The sequence below is a fragment of the Sturnus vulgaris genome, chromosome 27 (assembly GCF_052056855.1).
Source record: "Sturnus vulgaris isolate bStuVul1 chromosome 27, bStuVul1.hap1, whole genome shotgun sequence".
Classification (NCBI taxonomy): Eukaryota; Metazoa; Chordata; class Aves; order Passeriformes; family Sturnidae; genus Sturnus; species Sturnus vulgaris.
Window position 1 is genome coordinate 2,268,760 of NC_142269.1, and position 25,502 is coordinate 2,294,261.

A 25,502-nucleotide genomic window follows, 5' to 3' on the forward strand; every position below is an offset into this window, starting at 1 on the left:
TTTAATTTAATCTTCTGGCTCTGCACAACTCCCTGACAGGAGGGGCAGGGAGGGGGGTCGGGCTCTGCTCCAGGGAACAGGGACAGGAGAGGGAACGGCCTCAGGCTGGGCCAGGGGAGGTTTAGATTGGATATTGGGGAAAATTTCTTCATGGAAAATTGTCCAGCCCTGGCACAGCTGCCCAGGGCAGGGGTGGAGCCCCCATCCCTGGAGGGATTTAAAAGTGTGAGTGTGGCACTTGGGGACAGAGCTCAGTGGTGGCCTTGGAGTGCTGGGAATGGTTGGACTCAATGATATTAAAGCTCAACCCCAAGGGTTCCATAATTCTGTGCTGAGTCTCAGTTGTGCACACTGTGGCCTGGCACTCCCTAAATCAAAATCTCAGCTTTCAGCTGTAAAATCTCTTCTTTTTGTCATCATTGTCTTGATTCCTATAACAGATACCCCTGCCCATGCCAGGGAATTGGAACTATGTGACCCTTAAGGTCCCTTCCAACCCAAACCATTCTGGGATTCCAGGATTCCTTGGCTGTCCCTGTCCATAAGCAGCTGGGCCATGACCCAGTGCTCTGTAGCTGTTCAGCAGGACCCTCAGGGCCAAACCACACAAGCTGGCAAGTGAATATTTTTGAATTTTTACCTTTTCTTTAATGATGTACCACAAAAAAATGGAAGTTGAAATATATTTTTCTCCAAATATATATATTTATATAATATATAATCTTAGTTAACTCAAGTATATACATTGTATAATAAATAATGCTTATAAAAAGAGAAATTTTCTGAATATAAAATAAAAAAAAATCGACCTCTACAACTTTATACAAAACTTTGGATACAGCAGATTGATGGAAAAAGATCTTCCATTCAGTGCTAGAATACCTGGCTACAGTAAAATAATTACAAGGCAATAAATGTTCTATTTAATATTAAATACCTTTTCTTGATTAAAAAACAAACAAACAAAGAAGGGATTTTGTTTAAAGTTGGGTACTGGGAGTCTTTCCAGACATGGGATTTAATATATACTTTAAATAGATGCAGATCAGAGCACGGCGTGGCTCCAGCTGGGGGAGGCTTTTGGAGCTCTCTGAGATTTTAATTTTCGGAAGCAAAGGCTCCTCTGGAGGGTCTGGAGCTCGTCCTGACACTGCATGGGAGGGACCTGGGGTTCAGCTCTGCCTGAGGGCCCTCCTGTGCTCCCTGCCAGGGCTCTCACCCCGTTATTGCTCTGTGCAGCTCCAGAGGCTGCTCAGTCCCAGGGAAAGGAAAGGGGAGCAGCAGCCACAGCCTGAGTGGCCACAATTCCCTGGAATTCACTGACTGGGGTGTGTTTGAACGTGGCTGTTGGTCCTGGAGCCCACCAGGACACAGGGAGTGATTATTTTTTAATTTCACGGGTCAGCACTCCTGGAGAAGGTAAACCCAGGGAGAGGGGATGTGCTCAGGGATGGGGGCTGGCCTGGGGTGGGGACAAACACTGGTTCTGCTGCACTGGGATGTGGGAGGGGGGCCCAAATCCCTGCTCCTGGCACAGAGCCTCCATGCTTGGGGGGGTTCCTGGATGGGAGCTGGCAGCTCAGTAAATGCCATGGCAGGGGAGGGCTCTGCCTGGCATTGTGCTGTGGGACCACAAGTGTCTGGTGGGAAGGCTGACAAGGAGGCTGGGACAGAAATGTCTTCTCTCCCTGCAATCTCTCATGGTCAGAGCTGGTGCAGTAGCTCATCTGGCAGGTAACCCATCCCCAGAGAGATCCTGGGATGGAAGGTCATGTTAGGGAATGAATGCTTAGTCGGTCGGTGCTGCCCTGATCCTCACAACCCTCTCCTGGGCAGCTGCACGGTGAGGAGGCGGCCGGGATGATGCTGTCACCTGTACCAGGTGGCAGCAGTGGCCGGGATGATGTGTCCCCTGTACCAGGTGACAACAGTGCCCTGTGCCCTGCTCTTGTCCTGGGCCAGGTTCCAGAGGCTCAGCTCTGGGCTCTGCCTTCTTCACGGCCTCCTTGGGAGATGTGGGGCTGTGGGGAGCAGACAGGGCAGAGGGGAGGGGGAAGGAGAGACCACCCCTGGGCTCTGTTCATGTCCCAGACAGGTTTGGTTCTCCAGCATCACCTCGGAGCAGCAAGGAGGGAGCTGGGCTGGTGTGGGGGCACAGGGCACAGGAGCTGGGGGAGCTTTCACTGTGAAAAATTCATTTCCACCTGAGCCTCCATGTTGGTGTCTGCAGGGGCTGGACCTGTGGTGCAGGACAGAGCTGGGAGCTCGGGAGCTGCTGTGGCAGCAGCTCTGCCTCGTGTGGGTGTGCCTGGCTGGGATTCAGCTGTCCCTGCTCTCCCCAGGCATCCTGTCCTGCCCTCCCTGTCCTGTCCTTGCCCTCCCTGTCCCGTCCCTGCCCTCCCTGTCCTGTCCTGCCCTCCCTGTCCCGTCCCTGCCCTCTCCAGGCATCCTGCCCTGCCAAGGGATGCAGTCACACCTCGCTTGGGTGAGGTGCCCAGAGCCTTCTCCGTGCCCTGGCCGTGCCCTGGCCGGTGCCATCAGGAGTTTTGTGCCATCCTCTGCAGTGTGGGGCTGCCCACGGGGCTGCTGGACCCCTCGGCCCTGCTCTGCAGCAACCTCCACCACTGGAGACCCCGCTGTGCTTACTTGCAGGTGTGGACATCATAGACCCGCGTGCACTCCTGGCAGCTCACGTAGCAGCACCAGTGGAAGATGCAGTGACATTTCTCCTTGCGCTTCTCAGTCCGGGTGTTGTGGCCCCGCCCGCAGCACAGGAGGTCGCAGCCGTCGATGCCGTGGGAGGTGACGTTGCACGTTCTGTCCCTGGTCCCAAAGGAGCCCGTCTCCGGGTTGGGCTCACAGAAATTGGGGGAGTTCTCGTAGTAGACCAGGTCCCGCTCTGTCGGCGGCTTGAAAAGCGCGTACTTGGCCCTGAGAGTTTCCACCCAGCCCCGGGACTCGCGGTGCTTCTCCACCACCATCTCCGAGGCGCTGTCGTATTTATCCTTCAGGTAGTCCCCGATGGCCCGGAAATCGGGCTGTGCCCACCAGCAGGTCTTGACCTCGCAGCTCCCCGAGAGCCCGTGGCATTTGCACTTGAGGTGCATGTGATCCAGGATGGTCTGTGCGGGGAAAACAGAGTCAGCAGTGGCTGGAACGCAGGGTTTGCTTCCGTCACCCACCTGAGCCACCTGGGTTTAAATGTCTGATCTAAGCTTGCTCTGGGAAGCCTCACCTTGAGTTTTGGGAGCAGTTTTGGGCACCACAACATAAAAAAGGAATTAAGGCACTAGAGAGCATCCAAAGGAGACCACAAAGCTGGGGAAGGAGGGGCCTTATGAGGGCGCCTGGTTTGTTCAGCTGGAGGAGACTGAGGCTGGACCTCACTGAGGTCTTCAGCATCCTCATGAGGAGCAGTGGCTGGAATCGATCTCTTCACTCTTGTGACCAGTGACAGGACCTGAGGGAATGGCTGGAGCTGTGCCAGGGGAGGATTGGGTTGGGGATCAGGGCAAGGTTCTTCCCCCCCGAGGGTGCTGGCACTGCCCAGGCTCCCCAGGGAATGGTCCCAGCCCCGAGGCTGCCAGAGCTCCAGGAGTGTTTGGACAGCACTGCCAGGGATGGACAGGGTGGGACTGCTGGGGTGTCTGGGCAGGGCCAGGGGCTGGAATCCATGATCCTGTGGGTCCCTTCCAGCCCAGGATATTCTCTGGTTCTATGATTTTCTAAGCATGGGCTGGTTGGAGATGCTGGGGAGCTTTAAAGATCTCCAGAGATGTCACACTACAAAAGCATGGCTGAGGTGGGCAATCCAATCCAATCCAAACCAAACCAATCCAGTCTAACCTAATCCAAATGTTTGATCCTTTTGTGGGTGTCCTTCCTGTCCTATGTGTGTGGGCAGTCAGAGCCCAGAGAGGCTGAGGGCTGGAGATGTTTCTGAGCCCTGTGGATGGAGACTGATCCTTGTCCTCTCCTTCGTAATAACCCTTCATTTATGTCCCAAGTCCAACAGTTTCTACAAAAAAATGTGTGAAACTGGGAGTCTGCAGACAGGACTCTTCACCAAAACCTCCTTTGTGCAGAGCAAAATAATCACTGATTTTGAATAAAATTACTGGAGTTTGCTGGGGAATTTTTGTACTGGAAGCTGTCAGGCTCCTCTCCTTCTGCCTCTACCTGCTGTGGTGTGCAAAACCCATATCAGTGTTAGCTTCAAGCACTGTTGGAAAGGTCCCACTGGGTTTGCAAATGACCCAGGGCAGACAGAGGCCCAGGTACCTACTGACTAATGGAATGGAATAGAATGGAATGGAATGGAATATTCCAGGATGAGACTGTGACTATCATCTACTTCAAGGAATCATTGGGTGGGATAATGTTATAACAGGGAACATGCAGGAAGGAGGCACTGGGAGGAAAATCCTCTCCATCCAGTGCTGACCTGGGGTTAGGTTTCTGTGCATGGCCTTGGAAGGTGCTCAGGATACCCAGGGGAGCTGTGCCTGCCCCACTCCTGGCAGTGTCCAAGGCCAGGTTGGACAGGGCTTGCAGCAACCTGGGACAGTGGAAGGTGTCCCTGCCCATGGCAGAGCTGTGGAACAAGATGGGCTTTAAAGTCCCATCAACCCAAACCATTCTGGAATTCTGTTTGCATTGGAATCAAGGAATATTTTACCTCTTAACCCCACCTGTCTATTCGGAGGGAAATAATCCCAGAAAGTCAGTGCCTGTGCTCCCAGTCGATGAGGAGATGCAGGGCTGGGCACTCAGGCTGGGCACTCACCGTCCGGCCGGCCTCGTTGTTGTGCCTGTTCATGGCGGAGCGCGCGTCCGGCCGGTTCTCCCGCGCGTCTGCGAATTCCCGGGACACCAGCACCCCGAAATCGGCGTCCTCGCTGCACCCCCCCCATTTCCAGCCGTCCCCCGGGGGTCCCTTGTGGTGGGAGTCGCAGCCACAGATGGTGGAGGTGCCCTCGGCGCAGGAGCGGGTGACGGCGAAGGCCACCCCGGCCGAGGCGATGGCGTGGACAAAGGCGGATTCTCGTGTGGCTGCGGAGACACAGAGCCCGGGGGGGTCATTGCCCAGTGCAACGCGGGTGTTTTCCTTCCCAACCTCCCCCAGCAGCACCTAAACCTCATGGAAAAGCAAGAAGTTATTTTGTTAAATCGTTAATGAAGGTTCCCTGCAGTGGGAGCTGCCAGCATTGGGGCACGAGGAGGTGGGACAGGTGTGACTTCAACTCTGGGGGTCACACGTGCAGAATTTCCCAAATACAAGATCCAGGATTTGATCCAGCATGGGTGCTCAGGGGTGAACAAGGCATCAGTAGCAGCTTGAGGGGCCTCAGGAGAGAGTTACTGGAGAAATTCTTGATCTGGGAACCCAGAGAGGGCCTCCATGCCAGGGGTTAGAGATGGAGAATCTCACTGACCTGGGGAAAGGTTTTGGATAATGCAGGACACACTGTGGGACAGCAGGGGTTTGACTCTTGGCCTCAGTGGCTGCACTGGCTCGGGCTGTCCCAAGCACAGTCCCAGAACCAACTTTCTCCCTGGGGACACCTTTAGGCTCAGAGCTCTGCACAAGTGCAGCTCCCTGGGCAGTGACACTGGGGGGCTTCAGCCCATCTCTAAGGATGGGGACTTTAGGTCTCTAAATCCAGAGCAGATATTGGGGTCGATCCAACCTCGTGCTGATGTGCAGGAGACTGGGAGGGGCTGTGGTGCCTGGGCTGGAGGGTTCCCACTGCCTCGTGGGTCTGCTGTGATCAGATCATCGAGACAGTCCTCAGCAGAAATTTCTGCTGAGAAAATCACCTTGGAGCCAGTGCCCTCCTTCCAGAGCAGGAGCCATGAACCATCCTCTCAGCTGTCCCCTGCATCCCTGCCCTGCTCCTGCCTCATGCCTGGGGACAGCAGGTCCCTGTCCCCAGCCTCAGTCTCTCTGCAGAGGTGGGTCTGGCTCCCAAAAGCCAGGTTTCCCAAGCTGAGCTGATGCCAGCCCGAGCAGGCTCTCAGGGGAGGTGGCTGTGGGTGGGTGCCAGCTGTGGGAATGTGCAGCCCTGCCCGGGGAACTCCCAAATAGAATCTCCAACCAGGGCTGCCAGTCCTGGCTGTGCCAGCAGCACCCCGCTGAGGTTTTCATCTCCTTTTGGTTCAAACTCTTCCCTCCTTGCCCTTCCCATCTGGGATGTGCCGGCAAGGATCCAGCCTCTACCTAGCAGGGTTTTCCTCGGGCGTCTTTCACCATACTGGGACCACTGGGGGCTGTGGGCACCGGCTGAAGGTCCCTGCTCCAAATGAGGGGTTTCAGCCTGACAAAGGCTCTTTGGGTGGCCCGTGATCCAAAGCAGATCAGATCAGAGGAGCCAGCGAGCCCTCCTGGCCCCAGCCCAGGACAGCCCGGGGACAGCGGGAGGACACGAGTGGCTCTCGGGTCCGATGTGGCTCCGCTTTCCCTGGCAGCTGTGGATGGCCCGGGGAGCAGGGACACTGCGGGGCTGGGCTGGGCTGGGACCGAGCCGGGGCTGGGTTGGGATGGGATCGAGCCGGGGCTGCCAGTGCCCGCCGGGCAGGGACACGATGGACACGGCTGGACACGATGGACACGGCTCCTGCAACTGCCCCGTGCCCTCCGTGTCCCCCGTGCCCCCCATGCCCTCCATTTCCCTGTGCCCTCCATGTCCCCCGTGCCCCCCGTGTCCCTCGTGTCCCCGCACGGTGCTGGCGCGGGGGGGGGAGCGAAGAGCTGCGAGCAAACCCCTCGCCTTGAAATTCTCGCCTGGGTCTGGGCGAGGAGCTGGGAGAATTTCCCAGAGATGAAATGCGGGAGCAGCGTTCCCAGAACCAGGGGAGGGGCTGGCGAGGGAGGATTAGAGCCGCCTTGACAGTGCACCACTGCGACTGTGTCCCAGCCGGGCCCGTTACCTGCTGGGACACTCAATTTGCCATTGTTCCCGCGGTGTCACACTGTATTACCAGCATAATGCGGAATGTTTCCGCCGGCCAGCGTACCCACGGCACAGAGCACTGGCATTCCCCAGGAGCACCTCGTAGCAACGGGGCAATGTTCCCCTGTCCTGCCGTCACCCTCCAATCCCGCCAGCCCGGCTGGGAAATCCCTATTGATGGCGCTCCCCAGCCCCCCAGAATGGCTAAAGGGCGTGTGAATGCGGCAGCGATTTGAAACGACTGCGGCGCTGCGATGGTATCGCTCGCCCTGCCTCACAGTAGGGGAGGAAGCTTAGCTCTTTCTCATCGGTATAAGCTTATTTTTCTCTCTCCCTCTCTCCTTTCCCTCCCCCTCCCTTTAAGCTGCTGAGTTTATATCAAGCCGGCCCCTGATCCCACACACCCCTGTTTAGATGCAAATGACTGCGAGTGTCATGGCTGAGAAAAGCCGTGGGTTATCGTGGTGCGGCTCTGCCTTTTCACAGCTCGTGTCAGGGGCTTAGCCGAGCTCACGGGCACCGCAGGCAGCCGGGCCCAGCTGCTGCCCTGCACCTGCCCCGGCACCACCGCGGGGATGCTCGGAGCCTTCCCGGAGAATCAACCGGGGGCGTCCCCCTGGAGCAGGACACGAGCAAGGACAGCCCGGGCTGAGGGGACAGGAGCACGAGGACTGGGGGAAGGTGTGAGCTTGCAAAGGCTCCGGCAGATCCAGCCCTGGCTGCGGCTCCAAGACCTCTTCCCCAGGCCAGGAATCGCTCTCCAGATTCCTGTGGGGTTTTCCTGCCTCAGGCACTCTCACCCAGCTCTGTCTGGGTGCCAACTTGAACCAAAATCATGGATTTCATCTCTAGCCCAGAGAAGGGCGATTGCTTCCCCCCTGAGCTGGCTTTGGGCAGGGCTTGGCTGGAAGAGCCATTGGCTTTAGATAAGACCTGACCTTATTTTACAAAGAAAAGGGAAAGGAGGGAGGGGGAAAGCAGGTTTTTCTTCCCTCCCTATCCCAGACTGCACACCTGCAGTATAAATCATCTTGGGGAATCTGCTTGTAAAAACATGATCTTACCCCACATTCAGGGGTTGGGTTTTTGTTTTTTTTTTTGGTTTTTTTTTTTCATGGCCTGGTTTAGGAAATAAGACATGGAAAAAGAAAATATAGAATCATGGAACTACAGAACATTTGCCACCCCTGCCATGGGCAGGGACACCTTCCACTGTCCCAGGCTGCTCCAAGCCCTGTCCAGCCTGGCCTGGGACACTGCCAGGGATCCAGGGGCAGCCACTGCTGCTCTGGGCACCCTGTGCCAGCCCTGCCCACCCTCTCAGGGAACAATTCCTTCCCAATATCCCATCCATCCCTGCCCTCTGGCAGTGGGAAGACAATCCCCCTTGTCCTTTCACTGATAGATTCTTGTTCCAAGTCCCTCTCCTGGAGCCCTTTTAGGCACTGGAAGGGGCTCTAAGGCTCCCTGAAGCTTTGTCCCCTCCAGGTGAACACCCCCAGCTCTCCCAGCCTGTCCTTCCTTGCAGGAAGATCATCAGTGGCCTTAGGAAACCAAAGCCTGGGCAGCTACAGCAGCCAAAATCTTGGGAGTCTGAATCTGGGGTGGGAAATGTGGAGAAACACGGGTGGGTGAGGACAGAGCCTCCCCAGGGCTGTTGTTCAGCAGATCTCAAGGGGACTCAGTGCCCTGGGGTTTCCCTGAGTTTCCTTTGGTGCTCTTTGCCCTGCCAGGGGCTGCAGGAGGAGAGGCTGGAGCTGTGGGTGACACTGGGGAGGGAAGTGATGTGGAGATGAAAGGGGAGGCTGTGGGAAGACCTGGAGACAGGAATGCCTTGGGTATTTCAGGGAGGGCAGCCCTGTGCTCCCACACTGGCACCAGAGCTCAAAGGCTGGAGGATGTGCCCAGAAGGAGCAGCCCAGGGAGGCTCAGACACGGCAGGGTCTGCTCAGCTGAGCCCTCCCACACTGTGCTGCTCTGCAGACTGAGCTCTCCTTCAATGGAAGGGACCACGGTTAACATGTTTGCAGCTCCTTTAAAATGAAATTATCCTCAGTTTCTTTGCAGGCTCTATTAGAAATGATTTTCGATGCTGTTGTAGTGAGAACTGCACCTTTGAAGCTTTTCCAAAATAGCCTCAATCTACCTGAGGGAGCAGCAGCTGAGATTACCCAGTTAATACTGAGAGGGGATTTCATCCAGGTGTTTGTCAGAGGTGAAACTCTGGCCCTTTGTTGGCCAAATGCAGCGTGTGAGCTGTGACAGCGATTGTTTTGGTCTGGGTTTCGGTTTTGGTTTTGGTCTGTGGGGCTGCACCCCTGGGTGTGCTGGAAGTCAGGAAAAAGGGAACATGGCAAGGGCTGCCATGGTGGCCACAGGATCCAGATTATGGGCTCAAAACTCTTGGTTTGAGGACCACCTAAAGGGCTCCAAGACAGCTGGACAGGACACAGGGAATAAGGGATGGAGGGACAGGACACAGGGAATGGCTTCCACTGCCCAGGGCAGGGTTAGGTGGGATATTGGGAAGGAATTGTTCCCTGGGAGGATGGTGAGGCCCTGGCACAGGGTGCCCAGAGCAGCTGTGGCTGCCCCTGCATCCCTGGCAGTGTCCAAGGCCAGGCTGGACAGGGCTTGGAGCAACCTGGGATAGGGGAAGGTGTCACTGCCCATGGCAGGGGTGGCACTGGATGGGCTTTGTCCAACCCAGACCAGTCTGGGACTGTTGTTGCTGCATGTGAGGAAGATGCTGAGTTGGACAAGATGATCTTTAAAAGGTCCCTTCCAGCCCAGACTGTTCCATGATTCTCTGAAGGCCCAGGAGTGTCCAGCAGCCCTTGCCAGTGACAGCAGGGCTGGTCCCACCCTCCTCCCAGCTGACAGGATCTCTCAGCTCTGTCCCAGCCTTCTCTCTTCCCTCAGCCATGCCTGGAAAGGTTCTGGTTTTCTCTGTGACTTCTCTGCTGCAGACTCTGGGAATCTCAAAGGTTCCCTGTGTTACTCACTGCCACACAATGACACCAGTCCCATCCTCAATCCACTCATTAATTTTGAAAGCAGCAGGGAAAAGACACGAGCACAGTTCAAAAATGTGAATAATACCCATGATCAGATGGGCTGGGCTTTGATGTGTCCTTCTTTGCAGATGATGCTGTTTATTTTTAACTGCTCCACTTTCAGGTTAGTGAGACACAGGATAAATACACTCTGGGAGCCTGGCACTGCTGTCTGGAGATGTGTCATGGTGGGATTGGGAAAGCTGAATTTCCAACGTGCTCACTCATTTCTCTCCATCTGTCAGAAGAGTTTCAGAGCTCTGGGTGATATTTTACCTTGTCAGCTCGGGGTGCGTGGAGATGCTGAGGCAAGTCCACACATGAGGCTTTGCTTGAGTCCCTGCAGCCGAAAGAATCTTAAAATATTCTCCATAAATTCAAAGTTCAGTTTGCTCATTACAGGGAGGATGGTTCAAATCTAATCTTGAAGTGCTTTCCCGCTGACAGAAATGGTGCTGAGAGATTTTCAGTGTCTCAATGCTTGAACAGTTCTTTCATAGCGTGTTTAGAATTTTTATGACAGTTTTTTAATGACCTTTTTTTTAAAGAAAATTAAAACTTTCTGATATTTTAAGTGCTGAAATTTAGGAAAGGCTTTTATTAGGCAGCAAATTGGAGTGTGTTGAGCACTGCTGACAAGTTATTTAGTAGTAAATACAGCAGTTACCCCAAAATATACCCTGGCACAACAGAGGGGAAATGAATGTCATGGTGCCTATTAGTGTTCTAATAAGACTTTACAATCCTGGTTCCTGCAAAGAATCCCACATTAACACAAAGGAATGATTTTCACTGAAATACTCGACTGACATTTCAGGGATCTGAAATGATACCTACCCTTACTGGGAGCTAAAACTTGGAAAAAAAGACATCATGAACTGTTTCTTTACAGAATACTGGGGCTGTGTAATAAAGAGTCACCAGAAGTCCTGCATTCTCCAGGGGACTGTTGGGGAATAGTCCAAAATCCTGCTCTCACCCCAATTTCTCCATTTTCTTGAAGTCTGTACCATGAAATTCCCATTTCCAAAGCATCACTGGAAACAATAATTTCTGTTCAATAAAGAGATTTTGGGCTGCAGGGACCCAGTGGTGTCAACACCCAGGAAGACAAGGGGGGGTTGGTTGTGTTTATGAAGCTGTGAAATTATTACCTGTGGATGTCCCTTGTACTGAGTGGGGCACAGAGTGAACATAATCCCACAGGACAGGATGGAGAAACCAGAGATTTTTATTCACTGGGAGTTTTTAATCCACCACTTGTCCCAGTTTCATGGGAATGCCTTTTAATGTGGGGTCTGGGACATCAGAGATGTGGGTCAGGTTATCATGGAGCTGTGCTGGGAGGGTCAGGCTGGAGCTCAGGGCAAGGTTCTTCCCTCACCCAGAGGGTTTGGGCACTGCCCAGGCTCCCCAGGGAATGGTCCCAGCCCCGAGGCTGCCAGAGCTGCAGGAGTGTTTGGGCAGCACTGCCAGGGATGGACAGGCTGGGATTGTTGGGGTGACAGGAGCTGCACTGGATGATCCTTGTGCATCCCTTCAAACTCAGGGAATTTTTTGATTCTATGCTATTCCCCTCCAGCACCTCCATCCAGGCAGTTTTGGGGCCCTTTCTCACTTTTCCCACTGTAATTCCCCATGATCTCACTGGGAATCCCAACTCTGTGGTGCCTCATCAATGCTCCAGTGGGGCTGATCCGTGCCAGTGGGTCTAGAAAAGTTTTACATTTCAGGAGCAGGGGATGAAGGGGAGTTTGGAGAGAGGAGAGGGGAAATGAATTCATAACCTCTCCTTGTTCCCTGCTTTTTGGGCTCATTTGTGAAAAGATTCATCGAAAAAAAAAGATTCATTGAACTAAGCCTGATCAGGACCATGAATTTCAACCTTGGTTCCTCACTGGTGGGGAAACCTGAGCCCAGGGAGCTCCTGGGGAACAGTTTGTGCTTCAGTGGCTCTGCCTCGATCCCAAAGAGCTCAACCACATCTCCTCTCCTTGGCTTTTCCCACTGCTGGACCCAGTTTGGAAGTGTTGCATGCCCTGGACAGGGAGGTGGAGCCGTGATTCCAGAACATGGGAGAGTGCTTGGGGCTAAACTGTGGTAGGAGCCACAGCTGGTCTGGGGGTTAGAGAGGGTTAATGAATGAGGTTTGTTTTGAGAAGTATTCTCTGAGCAAGGCTGTTGGCCTGGAGACCAAGCAGAGAAGAAGGAGATAAGTGGAAAGAAAACCTGAGCTGGGAAAAGTATTGTTAGAAAATAAAACATAAACCAGAGGTGTAGATGGCTTTAAACCAGTGAACGTTATGTTGACTAATTGTGACCAATGAATAAAGTATAAACTTTGTAGAGTGTATAAAAGACAGCAGGCTGTTGTAATAAATGGAATATTATCCTTCTGAAATATAGTGTGTCTGTTTGTATGTCACCCCCCCCACAGTGACATTAAACCTTCCCCCTCCTGTGCCTGATGTCCTCCCTGGCCCTTCTGAGGGATGGGAACAGACCTTTCCCTCATTACCCCTTGTGATGGAAAACACCAAAAACTTGGAAAAAAAAAAGAACTTGTAGAACTCAGGGTTGAAAGCTGGCACATCAGAGCCTTTCCCTGCGGCGTTCCCGCAGGACAAGGCTGCTGTGTCCCCGAGCCCAGGGCAGCTGTGCCCGCTGTGCCCCAGCGTTACCTTTGTCCAGGACGGGCCCGAAGATGGCCAGGCTGTCATCGATGGTGGTGCAGTTCCAGCGGCGGCCCCGGAACTGGTGCTGGCACTCCTGGATGCCCAGCTTGACCCCCTCGGCCACGCTGGGCATGATCTCGATGTAGTTGCGGCAGAAGCGGAGCTGCTTGGGGACCAGGCCGGGGATGGAGCCACACAGGATGGGCTGGGAGCCCAGCGAGCTGTACTGCTGGCCCAGGGCGAGGGACCTGCAGGGACAGGGACAGGGGACAGCGTCAGGGCTGGGGAACACCCCCGTGCCTGGCCATGCCCCTCCTGGTGCCACTATAACCCCAGCCCTGCCCACACCATCCCCAGATGAGCCAGGAGTTCAGCAGGACAGGGAAACCCAGGGATTCCCTGAGAGATGTTGGAGTCAGTAAGTCAGGAGTCTCTCTGCTTTCTTCAGAGAGAAATCAGAGTGCAGGGATTGAGTTGAAACCTTTAGATGGAGTGAATAAGTAAGTAAGTAAATGGAATAAGTTTTAAGTGCTTTTAGTGAGTAAAAGGTCTTAGATGCCTGAGAAGTAGTACATGTTCTAGTGAAGGTTGAAAAACATGCTAGTGTTTTTTTAGAAGCTCCAAGAACCTGGCTTCAGACATAATAGTTAGAGTTAAGAATATTGCTGACATTTTTCAGTTAGAACAAGATAGGCCATGAATGTAGTCTATACGTAGCCTGGCTAAGAAACCAGAATTCTAATAGGTTAAGGAATAGTGGTCTGGGTTTGTGTCTTAGCTGGTTGGAAAGTTTCTATAAAAGAACATGCATCAGGGAGAGTGGGGGCTCTATGCCATTGCATTTTGTCATTGCATTTTGCCATTGCATTTTGTCATTGCATTTTGCCATTGCATTTTGTCATTGCATTTTGCCATTGCATTTTGCCATTGCTTTGCTTTGTTTTTGCTTTTGAGACTGATGTGCTTCTACAATAAATAACTTTATAGCAACTACAGCAGCTTCGCTTTTTGCACATAGAAGAAGAAGCCTGACAGTGTGGGTGCCCAAGAGCACCCAGAGGTTCCCAAAACCTCACAAGAGAGAACTGCTGCTGTCACTGCTGTGAGCAGGGTTTCACAGCTGGGGACACCCCGGCTTTTGTGGCATGTTTCTAAGTCAGGAGTCTCTCTGAATTTTTCAGGGAAAAATTAGAGTGCAGGGATTCAATTAAAACTTTTGGATAGATTGAAGCCACTTACACATAAAGCAAACACAGTAAACTTACACATAAAGTGTAAGTTTAAGTTTTAGAATAAGCAAGCAAGTAAGTAAGTAGAATAAGCTTTAAGAGTTGTTAGTGGATAAAAAGTTTTAGATGCTAGAGTAGAAGTGTGAGATTTAGTAAAGGTTGAAAAACATGGTCTTAGATACCAGTGTTGCTGTGGAGGCTCTAGGAGCACAGATATAGATATTTTATATTTATAGATATTATATATTTTAGATATAATAAAACTATAATAAGAATATTGCTTACATTTTTCAGATAGAACAAGATAGACCATATGCATAGTTTATACATAACCTGGCGTGCTAATAAACTACAATTCTAATAGCTTAAAAAGTAGTGGTTTGAGTTTGTGTCTTAGCTTGTTGAGAAGTTTCTATATAAAAACATGCACTTCTGCTTCTATTTGGGACTCTAAACCAAAACTTAGCATGGACTTTAGCATCTGTAACTTCTACCTTTTGAAACTAATGTGCTTCTGCAATGTACAACTTTATAATAACTGTTAGCTGCTTGGCTCATTAAAACAGACAATCCAACAAATTATTGCCTAGAGCATCAAAGATTGAACCCCACAGTGGCACACAGGGACTCAGCTCTGCACGGAGCCATCCCGGGTACCCCAAAGCACCTGAGAGCTCCCCAGGGGGCTGGAGGATCTGCCAGGACCTGCCAGGGACTGCACCCAGGGCAGCCACACCTCTGCTGGGTTTTGCTCTTTTCTGACCCAGAGATGGGGCAACTGAGAGGCCTGAGACACTACAGATGTTATAATTCACAATCAGAAGCCAACTATTTCCTAATTACAATACATTATAAACATTTCTTGGCCTATCAGCTTTTGTCACATCATGCTGTAAAATGCCTTAAAGCAAATAATCTAAAATCACCCCTCATGGGTTCTATTACCATGCATCTTTCATAGCTCTGTTTCTCCAGAGTATCTAGTCTTATTTGCAAGGTCATCCTTTGAAACTTTTTTCTCGCTCCATTTCTCTCTCAACAATATCTGTCCTATTCCATGGCATTTCTAAGTCAGCATTTCTTATCTCCAGGTTTGCACACAGATGCACACGGTGTGAGCCTTCTGGCAGGCCCTGAGAACTCTCTACAAATCCACTTCCCTCACACCTGGACCTGGGGAATGCCCTGGGATCTCTCAGCTGTCAGAACTGACATGAAACCTTCTCAGCTGTGGCCCAGGTGGGAAGGGCCCTGTCCAGTGGCAGCTTCACCAGCAGAGGGATCAGCACTCCTGGACAGGGGCTGCTCTGGGGCCAGATGTGTCAGTGCCACTGTTCCAGGCTGCCTGGACACCTGTGCAGGTGGCCCTGGCAGAGACTGAACCTGGATGGACACCAGGCTCCAGGAGCAGCTGTGAGCTGGGGAATGTGCAAGGCAGATTTGAGAGGATCCTTTCTACTGCTCCAAGGAGCTGCCAGTGGCCCAGCACCAAACTGTGGGCACAGTGGGTCAGAAATTGGGCAGAAATTGGCACTGAAGGTGAACACACAGGGCCTGAAGAAGCACTGACACACCTGGTACTGCACAGGAGCAGGGACAGCCTGGCCCAGGCTGAGGTGTCCCTGCAGAAGGTGGGCTCAGGAGTGTGTGAGCAGCACCTCTGTGCCAGTGACCATCATGAACTCAGAGCAGAGACCTCACTGTGCAGGCACCACTGTGGGCAAACAGGAAGGAATTTTGACTCAGCGTGTTCCCAGCCCATGGTGGGATGGTTGGGGTGTCCTGAGCAGGGCCAGCAGTTGGCCTGGATGATTCCTGTGGAGTCCTTTCCAACCCAGGGAATTTTGTGACCCTATGATTTGCCCCTCCAGGCAGTTTTGGGGCCCTTGCCCCATGATCTCACAGGGAACCCCAATTTTGTGGTGCCTCACCAACGTCCCCGTGTGCCTGATCCGTGCCAGATTCCCAGCTCAGGAGATTCTCTGTCCCTTTGATTCTGTTTCTCTTGTACTGGGAGTCCATGTGGAGAGCTGAGGTGAGGCCCCTGAGCAGCAGGGAAGGATTTCATCCCTCCCTTCCCTGCTGTCCCTCGGGCAGCCCTGCTCCCTCTCTGTGCTGCAATGTCCCAGGGCTGCTCCACAGTCAGGTCCCAGGTCTTGCTCTGCACCCTTTGCTGCCTGGCCCCAGCCTGTGCAGGTGCATGGGGTTGTTTTTCCCGGGTTGTTTTTCCCAGGTCCCTTGGTTGGAGTTCAGCCCGTTCCTGTCTGTCCACTGAAGCACATTCCAACCCCCTGTGGTACCAACCCCTTCTCCCACGGCATTTCTGTTTCTGCCTCAAGCACCTGGAGACTGGGTGGGAATAAAACAATCATTGGTAGTCTTGGTTAATCCAGGCTGGGAGAGCAGGGCCAATTTCCAGGTTACTTTTGGTTTCTCAGGGCCTTGTCCTTCCATAATTTGATCTTCTCAAAGACATGATGCCAAGAGATGCCAAGAGATGCCAAGGTCTCCAAGAGATGCCAAGAGATGCCATCACTTCATGGGACACCTGGGTCACTGTCCTTACCCAGAGCTGCTCTTCCAGGCTGGAGTCTCAGGCTGGATGCTGAGCTGGCATCAATTGGTTGATTTAATTACACATGAATGATTTTAAGGATGTAAAGGGAACCCCAGGGTAGCTGCTCAGGAGAAATGTGTCTGCTGGAGACACTGAATGAGAGGACCTGAGTCCCACTCCTGCCCCAGTGCTGTCTTCTGCCACAGCTCCTGTTTCTCCTGCCCCTCTCTGCCCCCTGAGGCACCTGCCTGAGGCTTCACATCTCCCAGCCTTGGATGGGACCCAGAGGCAGCCAGATGTGCCTGGGAGGGGCAGTGCACTGGGCCTGACCCCAGAGCTCTCTGTGCTTCCAGCTCCCTCCCACCCATGGGATGGGGGCTCAGCACCTTCTCTCCAGCCATCACCTCATTTTCATTTTTGTTCTTGTGCCAGTGAACCTGTGATTTCCCCACTGCAACTTAGTTACAAAAACTTAGTTATAAAAACTTAGTTATAAAAACTTAGTTATAAAAACTTAGTCATAAAAGCTTCGTTCCTCTTGTCCCATCATCCAGATCTCTCCAGGAGTGCTGGGAAGACACAGAAGTCAGGAGCTGTGGCTGAGGGGTCCCATGGGCCAATGGTTTACCTGTAGTGGCTGAGATGTGAAGATGAAATAAAACCTCTTTGAAATCCACATCTGGGATCCCAGGGGCAAATCTTGTGTCTTACACAAGATATTAAATCTAAAATCTCAATCACAGGACTTAAATCTATTTCACAGGAGTTAAATCTAAATCACAAGACCTCATGAGGATGGAGGAAGCCCATAAGAAGGGGAAGTGCCGCAGGGTGAATTCGAGAGATGGAGACAAGCACAAGGACAAGGCACAAACACAACTGCAAGGGTGGCACCTGCAGGACTGACAGACCCCAATTCCCTGTCCTGCTCTCAGTGTCCCTCCTGGCTGTCCTGGTGTGAGGGGGTGGCTGTGCACAGAAGGGTTGGCTTTGTGTCCGTGGGGGAGCAGGGATGGCACAGGACAATCCCTTGGCTCTTCCTCTGCTCCATCCCTCCAGCCTCGCAGGATCCTGACACTCTGTCAGGGGCTCCCTTTGCTCCCTGTGGTGCCAGGCACAGCAGGGCTGTGGATCCAGCCTGGGATCCAGCTGGAGCTGTGAGCTGGCTCTGTGCTTCCCCTGCTCTGGGATGAGCTCCCGAAGCCCTGGCAGGGAATGGTCTTGGGCTCCTCCTTCTGTGGCTGCTCCTGGGGGAATCCTCCCATCCCTGGAGAGGTGACTCTGTCTTCCCACTCCTCAGTGTGGGAGGTGCTGTGCCCACACCCATCCTCATCCTCCCTGCAGAGCTGCCAGAAATCCTCTTTCCATTTGGTTGGAAAGCACCTGGTACCCGGACAGATAAGACCCAGCAGTGTTTGGAAATAGCAGGATTTGGCCAGGTCAGGACTGTTCCTGGACACATGAAAAGCAGCATTTAGGGCAAGTTTCCTGCCAGGGAGCTCAAAAGATTCTGGGACATTTGTTTCTCCCTCCCTGGAGGCTGCAGTGCTTGGAGCACTCAGGACTGGACTCATTGTGTGCCACAGGCTGCTCAAACCTGCTGGGATTTACCAGCCAAAGCAAAGCCTGGGAGCTGCTCCTGCCTGGAACAGGGCTCCAAACCCCCTGGAGGTGATGCCCTGCTGGGCTGCTGCCCTCCAGGCAAGCAGCTCCTCGGGGAGGTGTTTGTCTGTCCTCTGCTGAGTGTGCAGGGCGGGGTCTTGGGGTGTGCTCACCCAAAATGATCTTTTACAGTTTCATGATAAAAGACAAGCAAAGGGCCAGGAGGGGACCCTGCATCCTGGGGAACCATCTGCTGGAACATCCCTTTCTCTTTCTTCTGCAACCCCATAACCTCTCACTGTCTGTAATGAGTCCTGGGAGCTCTTGGAGGAATTTGCTCAGTCCTGGGTAATTTGTGTGAGGGGTGTGCTCCAGCCTCCAGTGTGGGCAGCACCTGTGAGTGCCTGAGCTCAGTGCTGCAGCTTTTTGCTTGAAATGCAAGGAGAACCTTTCTGGAATGTGCTGCTCTGGGAGGGTTTTCTGGCTCTGAAACAGCAGCTGGAAGCAGATGAATTTGAAGAACTCTTTTTTCCCCTCCCTGTACCAGGACAGCTCCAGCCCCGTGGCAGGAGAGCTCTGGGCTGTCACCGATGGAGCACTCCCTGCATTGCCTTGCCCCTCCTGAGGGATCTGCCACATCAATGGGGACAAGCTCCAGGGATCCTGGGCCCTCTGTGCCACCTGCCCTGACAAAATTGTCAGAATGATTTTATGTTTTCTTCACTGGAGCCTCCAGCACAGCAGGAGATCCACGAGGAGATCCACGGCTGTGAGTGCTGCACAGAGGATGCTCCTGGTCGTGGTGGCTCCTGCTCTTCCTAAATTCCTCCAGAGCCGTGGCCAGCACTCCTTGAGAGCTCCCAGGAACTCCAATGAAGCTCTTAACCATGATCACAGAATCCCAGTTGAAATGAACCTCAAAGCCCATCCAGTGCCAGCCCTGCCATGGCAGGGACACCTCCCACTGTCCCAGATTGTTCCAAACCCTTGGACACGTCCAGGGATCCAGGGGCAGCCACAGCTTCCCTGCACAGGAGCTGTTTCCTCCCACAGCAGCTCAGGTCCCTGCAGCACAGAGTTCTAAGGCAAACATTGTCCTGCTTGGCTCTCTGACATCCATCAGTGCCTCAGATTGGTCCCTGAGGTTCTTCCAAAGCACTGGGAAATCTGGGAACCAGCAGGAAAAAGCAGATCACAGCTGGGGCCTTGTTTGCCACCTGGTGCCTTTGGGAAAGGCTGTCTGCCTGGAGGGGGTTTTATTAACAATTTGGAGATGTATTTGGTGTTTTCCCATTCTGGTCCGTGTTTCTGCTTCAGGCAGGGGCACTGGTGCATCCTGGCAGTGCTGGGCTGGGCACACAGAGTCGGGAGCAGCAGTTCCCATCCTGGCTCTTTCTCAGTCTCACACCTGCTATAACATTCACCTATTTCAATTCTGGTACTGTGCTGCCTGCAGCCCTTTGTGGGCAGGGGAACACACAAATCCTTGGGTTTGCCTGAAGATCAAGAGCAGCAGCAGGAAAAGTTTTGCAAGTCAAAGCATGAAATGGATGTTCACATCTGAGCAGGGAAATGTCAGGTCTTGACTGAATGTGGAGAACAGACAAAACATGACAAAAGAATTCCAATGAGGAGAGGGACTGGATATCAGTTTTTCACTGATTGCCCTCTGAACGTGTCTGGAGATTTGAGCTTTTCCATAGAGGGGGCACTTGTGTCACCACAGACTCCCCACCCAACTCTGCAGTCCTTGGGGGTCAATAAAACAGATCAAAAATTCATTTTTTAGAAGAATGTTCAGCTGCCTGAGCAATGGAGGTTGATGGCCCAGCCAAGGGTGAGTGCCAGGGCAGGAATGGGAGATGGGGTTTTAATGTTTAATTGTAATTGGGAAGTCTCCACAGATTTTACACCCTTGAAGCAGAGAGCTCTTTTTCCAGTCGGTGTGTTTGAAAATGACCTCATTAAAGAGTGTGTAGGAATTGTATGATCTGAACTTTCAGCACCCACAAGGTCAGATTCTGTCCCATTAAACTTCTCCCTAATGTAGTCACTAAGGGCCATAATCCTTTTAACTGGCAGAAGTCCATCTGGAAATCACTCCCAAACCTGTGGGTGCTTGAAATGATTTAATCATCACTCTGAGAGCTCTCCTCAGCTCAGGGTATTTAAATTGCTCTGGGTCCTGGGTGATTTTTGTTTATTGTCCATGCACACAGTGGTGCCTCTCCAGAGCCACAGGGACACATTCCCAGGACGCTGCCAAGGCCAGGGATGGTTCAGGCACACACAGCACCAGCTGCTCAGGAATTTATCAACCTGCTCCGTTTGCAGAGAAGCGTTGGTGATTTGCAGAAGGAAAGCAGGAGGAAGCACACGTGAGGTGACCCTGATGACAACACAGGGGTGGGACACTGAGCCCTGCTGTGCCCCAGGGCGAGGGACACGAGCTGCTGATGCACCTCGGGTGCTTTTGCTGTGGGGGAGCAGAGGGATGATGGCCACGTGTGCCTAAAAAATGAATGTTACAAAGAAATGCAGCAGAGAGGCAGCTCCAGGAAGAGGAAGAGGAAGATGAAGAGGAAGAGGCTGCTGCTGTTTTGTTTTAGCCTCCAATCAACACCGATGCTGAAGCAGCTGCTGAAACACATCCCAGACTCAATCTGCACCAAGTAAAATGAAAAGCCCCATGTCTGCACACAGACAAAATTGTTCTTAGTAAAACCAGGATTCTTTTCATGTTGTCAGGATCCCAAATGCTCTGCAGGGAGCATCTCTGTCCCTGTGAGCTGTCCCCCCTGCACTGCAGGTACAGAGGCAGCAAAGCTCAGCAAAGCCAGGCTTACAGGGGCTGGAGGTGACCAAGGGTGAGGAGCCTGGCCCCGGGGGCTCTGCAGGTGGGGCACTGCAGGATTTTGTCACTCAGGGAGGAATTTTTAGGAGCTCTCAGTGTGTCCTGCAGGAGCTGGTGCTGCACTTGTGAGTGCTGTCCCCTGTGGGGCTGGCAATGGGGACACATCAGGAAATCTCTTCTGCAGGAGTGGAGGGGTTGGGGAACTGTCAGGTGCCAGAAGGGCAGCAGTGATTTGTCCTCTGCTGATGTTCAGTGGGAAACTGGAGCTGGGAGAGCCTGGGCTGCAGGACACCAGCCCAGCCCAGCAGGACAAACTCACTCTGAGTCAGGGCTGGGAGTGACCACTGCACTCACTGCTGTGAGTAATGAGGGGAAAGGGGTTTGTGAGCAAAGCTGGTGCCACAAAAATCGCCTCAAGGTCACCTGAGACTGGCAGGGCTGGCAGGTGAGATCAGGACTGGGCAGGCAGCAAGGGGAGCTGGGTGTGGGGTCTGGGGGTCACTCTGGGTGTGCCTGGCTGCAGAGGGGCTGAGCTGGGGCACGCAGGCTGCTCTGCCACCCTCAGCTGGCCTTTGCTTTCTGGAAAGCTCCCTCTAAACTGCTCGGATCTGCTGGAAAAACCAAGGAGTGAGGCCATGCCAGAGGCCCTGAGCTGGGCAGTGATGGTGGCCCCAGAGCTTCATCCCTGGGGCTGAGCCAGGAATGTCCAGGGAGCAGAGACCAACGTCCCCTGATGTCCCCCAGGTGGGGATCCCCTCCTGTCCCTGGGAGATCAACGAGCCCTGCCCCAGGGATTGCTGTCTGAGCACTGGCACAGGAAAATGAGTCCTGCAGGGACCCTGGCACAGGGGGCTGAAGGGACAACGAGGGAGGGAGGGAGGGAGGGAGGGATCCCCCTCTGCCGGGTCGTGGAGCAGACAGTGCCTGAAATCCATCAGAGCAGAGGGAGGCTGAGCTCTCTCTCAAAGGCTTGGGGAGTTTTGGGGTTTGGAAGAAGAGCAAATGCAGAAAAGGAGGTGAAGGTGTGGAGCTGCAAGGGGTGTGTTCTTCACTGTGGTGGAAGGGATTCATCTCTCCCAGGTTAAACCCCCTCACATTTGCTGCTGTTTCTGCTCCCACAGCCGTTCCTGATCCACGAAAATCCAAACCCACCAGCTCTCCATGCCCAAGAAGTGCCCCCCTCCACGTGGCTGTGCTGAGCAATGCCCCAGCCAGACCCACCCTGCCCCACTCACGGGTTTTTTAAACCTTTGATTGAATTATGTGAATTTTTTGGGGTTCATTTGTTTCCTCTCCCAATCTTCACTCACAGCTCCTGTGAGTGAATGGGCTGAACGTGCAGAGTTTGAACCCAAACCAGTTTGAATCCAAACCAGTTTGAACCCAAATCAGTCTGAACCCAAACCAGTTTGAACTCTCTCATCATCATCTCACTGGGCTGGGTCAGTGTGGGCTCAGCACACCCAGGGAAGTCACTGGTGTTGGTGGCACCGTTATGGGAATGCTACACCCAGGGGGATGTGTAGGAAAGGGACATTGTCCAGGGGATGTGACCTTGTGCTCGGGGTTGGGTGGCTGAGGGGTCCCAGGAGAGGAGGAAGGGCTGGGCAGGGTCAGTGGGCAGGAAAGGAGGCTGAAGGGGTCCAACAACAGCCCCCAACCACTTGTGGGGCAGTTCTAGATGTGGCAGAGCCAAACTCTTCCCAGGGCTGCCTGATGATGGCAAACAACTGGAAGAGCAGCCTGGAAATTTGGGTTGGGCATTAGGAAAAATTCCCTTTCCAGGTGCCCAGCAAAGAAGGGAGATCCCATCCATGAGGGCTGGGGTTGGACACAGCCCCTGCTGCCCTGGGATGCTGCTGGGGATGTCTCTGCCCCAGGGGAGGTTGGACAGACCTGAAGGATCCTTTCCCACCAGCACTGCTGTCACCTGGTGTAAAGGGATTTTGGGGAAGAAGGGCCTTGGTAGCAGGAGCATCACCTCTGGCAGGCTGGCACTGAGGAGGAGCAGGATGGGGAGAAGGGGGGAGGCTGCAGCCCCTGCCCCTCAGCAGACACAGACAGGAGCTGCTGGTAACTCTGAAATAATCCTGGCACAATCTGTGGGTCACACCTGCCTGTGCCCCTGTTCTCTGCCAAGAACTGCATTCCATAGGGAGAAAACAGCCCCACACCTCCTGTGTGCTCTGGGGGGCTGCAGCTGCCTCCTGTCACCTGGGAGAAGCTTCTCCCTTCAGGCAGGACCATGGAAAATCCACATCCAGCTCTGAAATGGCCAAATGCTTGAGTTAACCTGAGTGTGGCTGAATTCAGTGACACCACTGAGTGCTGCTCCTGCCTGGCAGGGACAGTGAGGTCTGAGGGCCCTGGGAGGGATCAGTGCTACCAGAGAAGTTGAAGTTCTTTGATGCAGAAGATTTTAGAGAAAAGCAGATATTGCCGGTGCAAAGAGGTGCAGACCAAGGGCAGAGGAGTCTTAGTGAGGTGAAGTTTTTTGGGGGGGTGAAATGGGTGCCAGGATGTGTTGGGTGCATCAGGGTTTCAGAGCACACAGATTTCTGCAGCTTTCCTCCTGAGCTGAAGGGGTCTCCTGTCCCCCTGGCACTGGGCAGGGTTCCCTTGTCCCCTTTAAACTCCAGGTGCTGTAACCCAGGGAAAGCTCCCAAGGAGGAACTTTCTGGTGGAGAGAAGGAGGCACCGAGGGGCTCAGGTGCTCTGCTCCATGGGGAGTCATTGTGAGAGGAGCTGACACACTCCAGGAAAACTCCTCTGACCCCCCAGAGAATTAGGGAAGAACTTCTCAGATCAGGTCAGCTGAACCTGCCCCTGAGTCCTGGACTGTGCACATGGGCCTTCACGGGGTGAGGGATGAACAAAGACTGACCCCCAGAAGGTTTGTGGTGAGATTTTTGCCCCATAAACTGAAATAAATCTTGTTTTGTTCCATTTTTTCTCTTGCCTCCCTCTGCCCTGTAGACATGGCATGAGCTGCTCTCCTGTGTGTGCTGCCAGGATTTTGTAGTTTTACAAAATCATGCAGGTGCAGGGGACAGCTGGGCTGCAGTAAATGAAAATAAAAGAGGGTGGCTCACAAGATCCAGGTGCTCCCCTGCCACTGACTCTGGGTTTGGGGTTGCTGAGTCAGAGTTCTGATGATTTGGGAGGTCAAAGGGATTTTTGCTTTGATCCAAGGAGATCACAGAAGCACAGGATGGTTTGGCTTGGAAGGCAGCTTAAAGATGATCTCATTCCACCCCCCTGCCATGGGAAAGGATGGCACCCACTGGACCTGGTCACTCTGGGCCCCACCCAGCCTGGCCTTGGGCATTTCCAGGGATGGAGCATCCGGATGCCATTCCTGGCTGGGGAATTCCTGGCAGGGAGGACCAAAGGGAGGAGAGGTGGAGCTGCAGGTCTGAGCCCTTAGAGAGGGTGAATTGTCACCCTGACCTTGCTGCATCAAATCCCTGCTGGGTGGAAATCAGCTGAGCTTGGCTGAAGAAATGTGAAACCCTCAGAGGACACCTGGAGTCCATCTCCTGGTATGGGATTGTTTCTGGGACATGGGAAGCTCAGAAATTCCTATTGAAAGGGCAAGGGGGCAGTGGAGGATGCCAGAGGATCAAGTCCTTCAGGAGAGCTCTCCTGGTGGTGTGGGACCACCTCTCCTGGGGGCAGCAGGGCCCTCTCCTCTCCCCCAGCACTGGGCAGGATGAGCTGAGGGAGAAGTGACCAGCTCCAAGTTGAGCTGCCAGCCAGAAAAAAGCACTGTGACCCCCTGGCAGTGAGCAAAGCCCGGGAAGTGCTGGCAGAGGGCCCTGGGGAGGTGTCTGGGGCTGTGAGCACAGCCTGGGCACAGATGTCACCTCTCTGAGAGCAGGCAGGACGTGTCCCAGCCCTGCAGCTGGTGCAGGCTCAGGCTCTGCCACCTGCAGTGGCATCTGCAGGAGAATGCAGCCACCCCTCCCCATTCAGGAGACACCCAGGGGCAGGAGGACAGGGTGGTGTTTATAAAATCAGATTCCTCAGTGCTGGGATTTCCTCCTGGACATGCTCAGGATGGTTCTGTCCTTCTGTTTCCTTCCTGGAGCTCTGGCTGGGCTGTGCAGTCTCACCCAGGCAGGCACTGCTGCAGGAACTGGAGTGGTTTAAGCCTCCTCCCTGTTGTAAATGGGATGTTTGACATGGGAAGGGGACAAAGGAGCAATAGCAGTGAGCTGAGGCAGTGGCTTATGCTGACAGTTTGATCAGTCTATTGGAAAGACTTCTGAGAGATTATTTAGTTACAGTGAGAAGAAGGGGAAGATTAAGACTTTCTGTCCAGCAGAAGAGGGCAGGACAATAGCTGTGAGTGGGAATTCAGACCAGTGGAGTGCAAAGGCACAAATCTCAAAGCAAAAGACCAATGCCCAACACTTGTTGCAGATTCTCTTACACTGAGTGTCTTCAAATCCAGCCTGTGCCTTTCTGAAAAGAGCTGTTGGAGCCAGGACAAATGAATTGCTCACCCTTGGGGTGAAGGGATCACACTCAGTGCTCACACAGCCCTGCCTGGCTTTGCAAGGAGCATTTTTTC

The 25,502-nt window shown here is 53.3% G+C and overlaps 1 protein-coding gene across 1 annotated transcript in view; it reads right to left on the bottom strand.

The window, feature by feature from the left end:
- Positions 1-2,642: 2,642 nt before the first annotated feature.
- WNT3 (Wnt family member 3) overlaps positions 2,643-25,502 on the bottom strand; it is a 41,049-nt gene continuing 18,189 nt past the window's right edge. Inside the window, exons 2-4 of the mRNA XM_014884853.2 lie at positions 12,691-12,932; positions 4,787-5,052; positions 2,643-3,122 (exon numbers count right to left, since the gene is read on the bottom strand). Of these exons, the coding sequence (XP_014740339.1) occupies positions 2,643-3,122; positions 4,787-5,052; positions 12,691-12,932 (988 nt within the window). The remainder of the gene's footprint in view (positions 3,123-4,786; positions 5,053-12,690; positions 12,933-25,502) is intronic.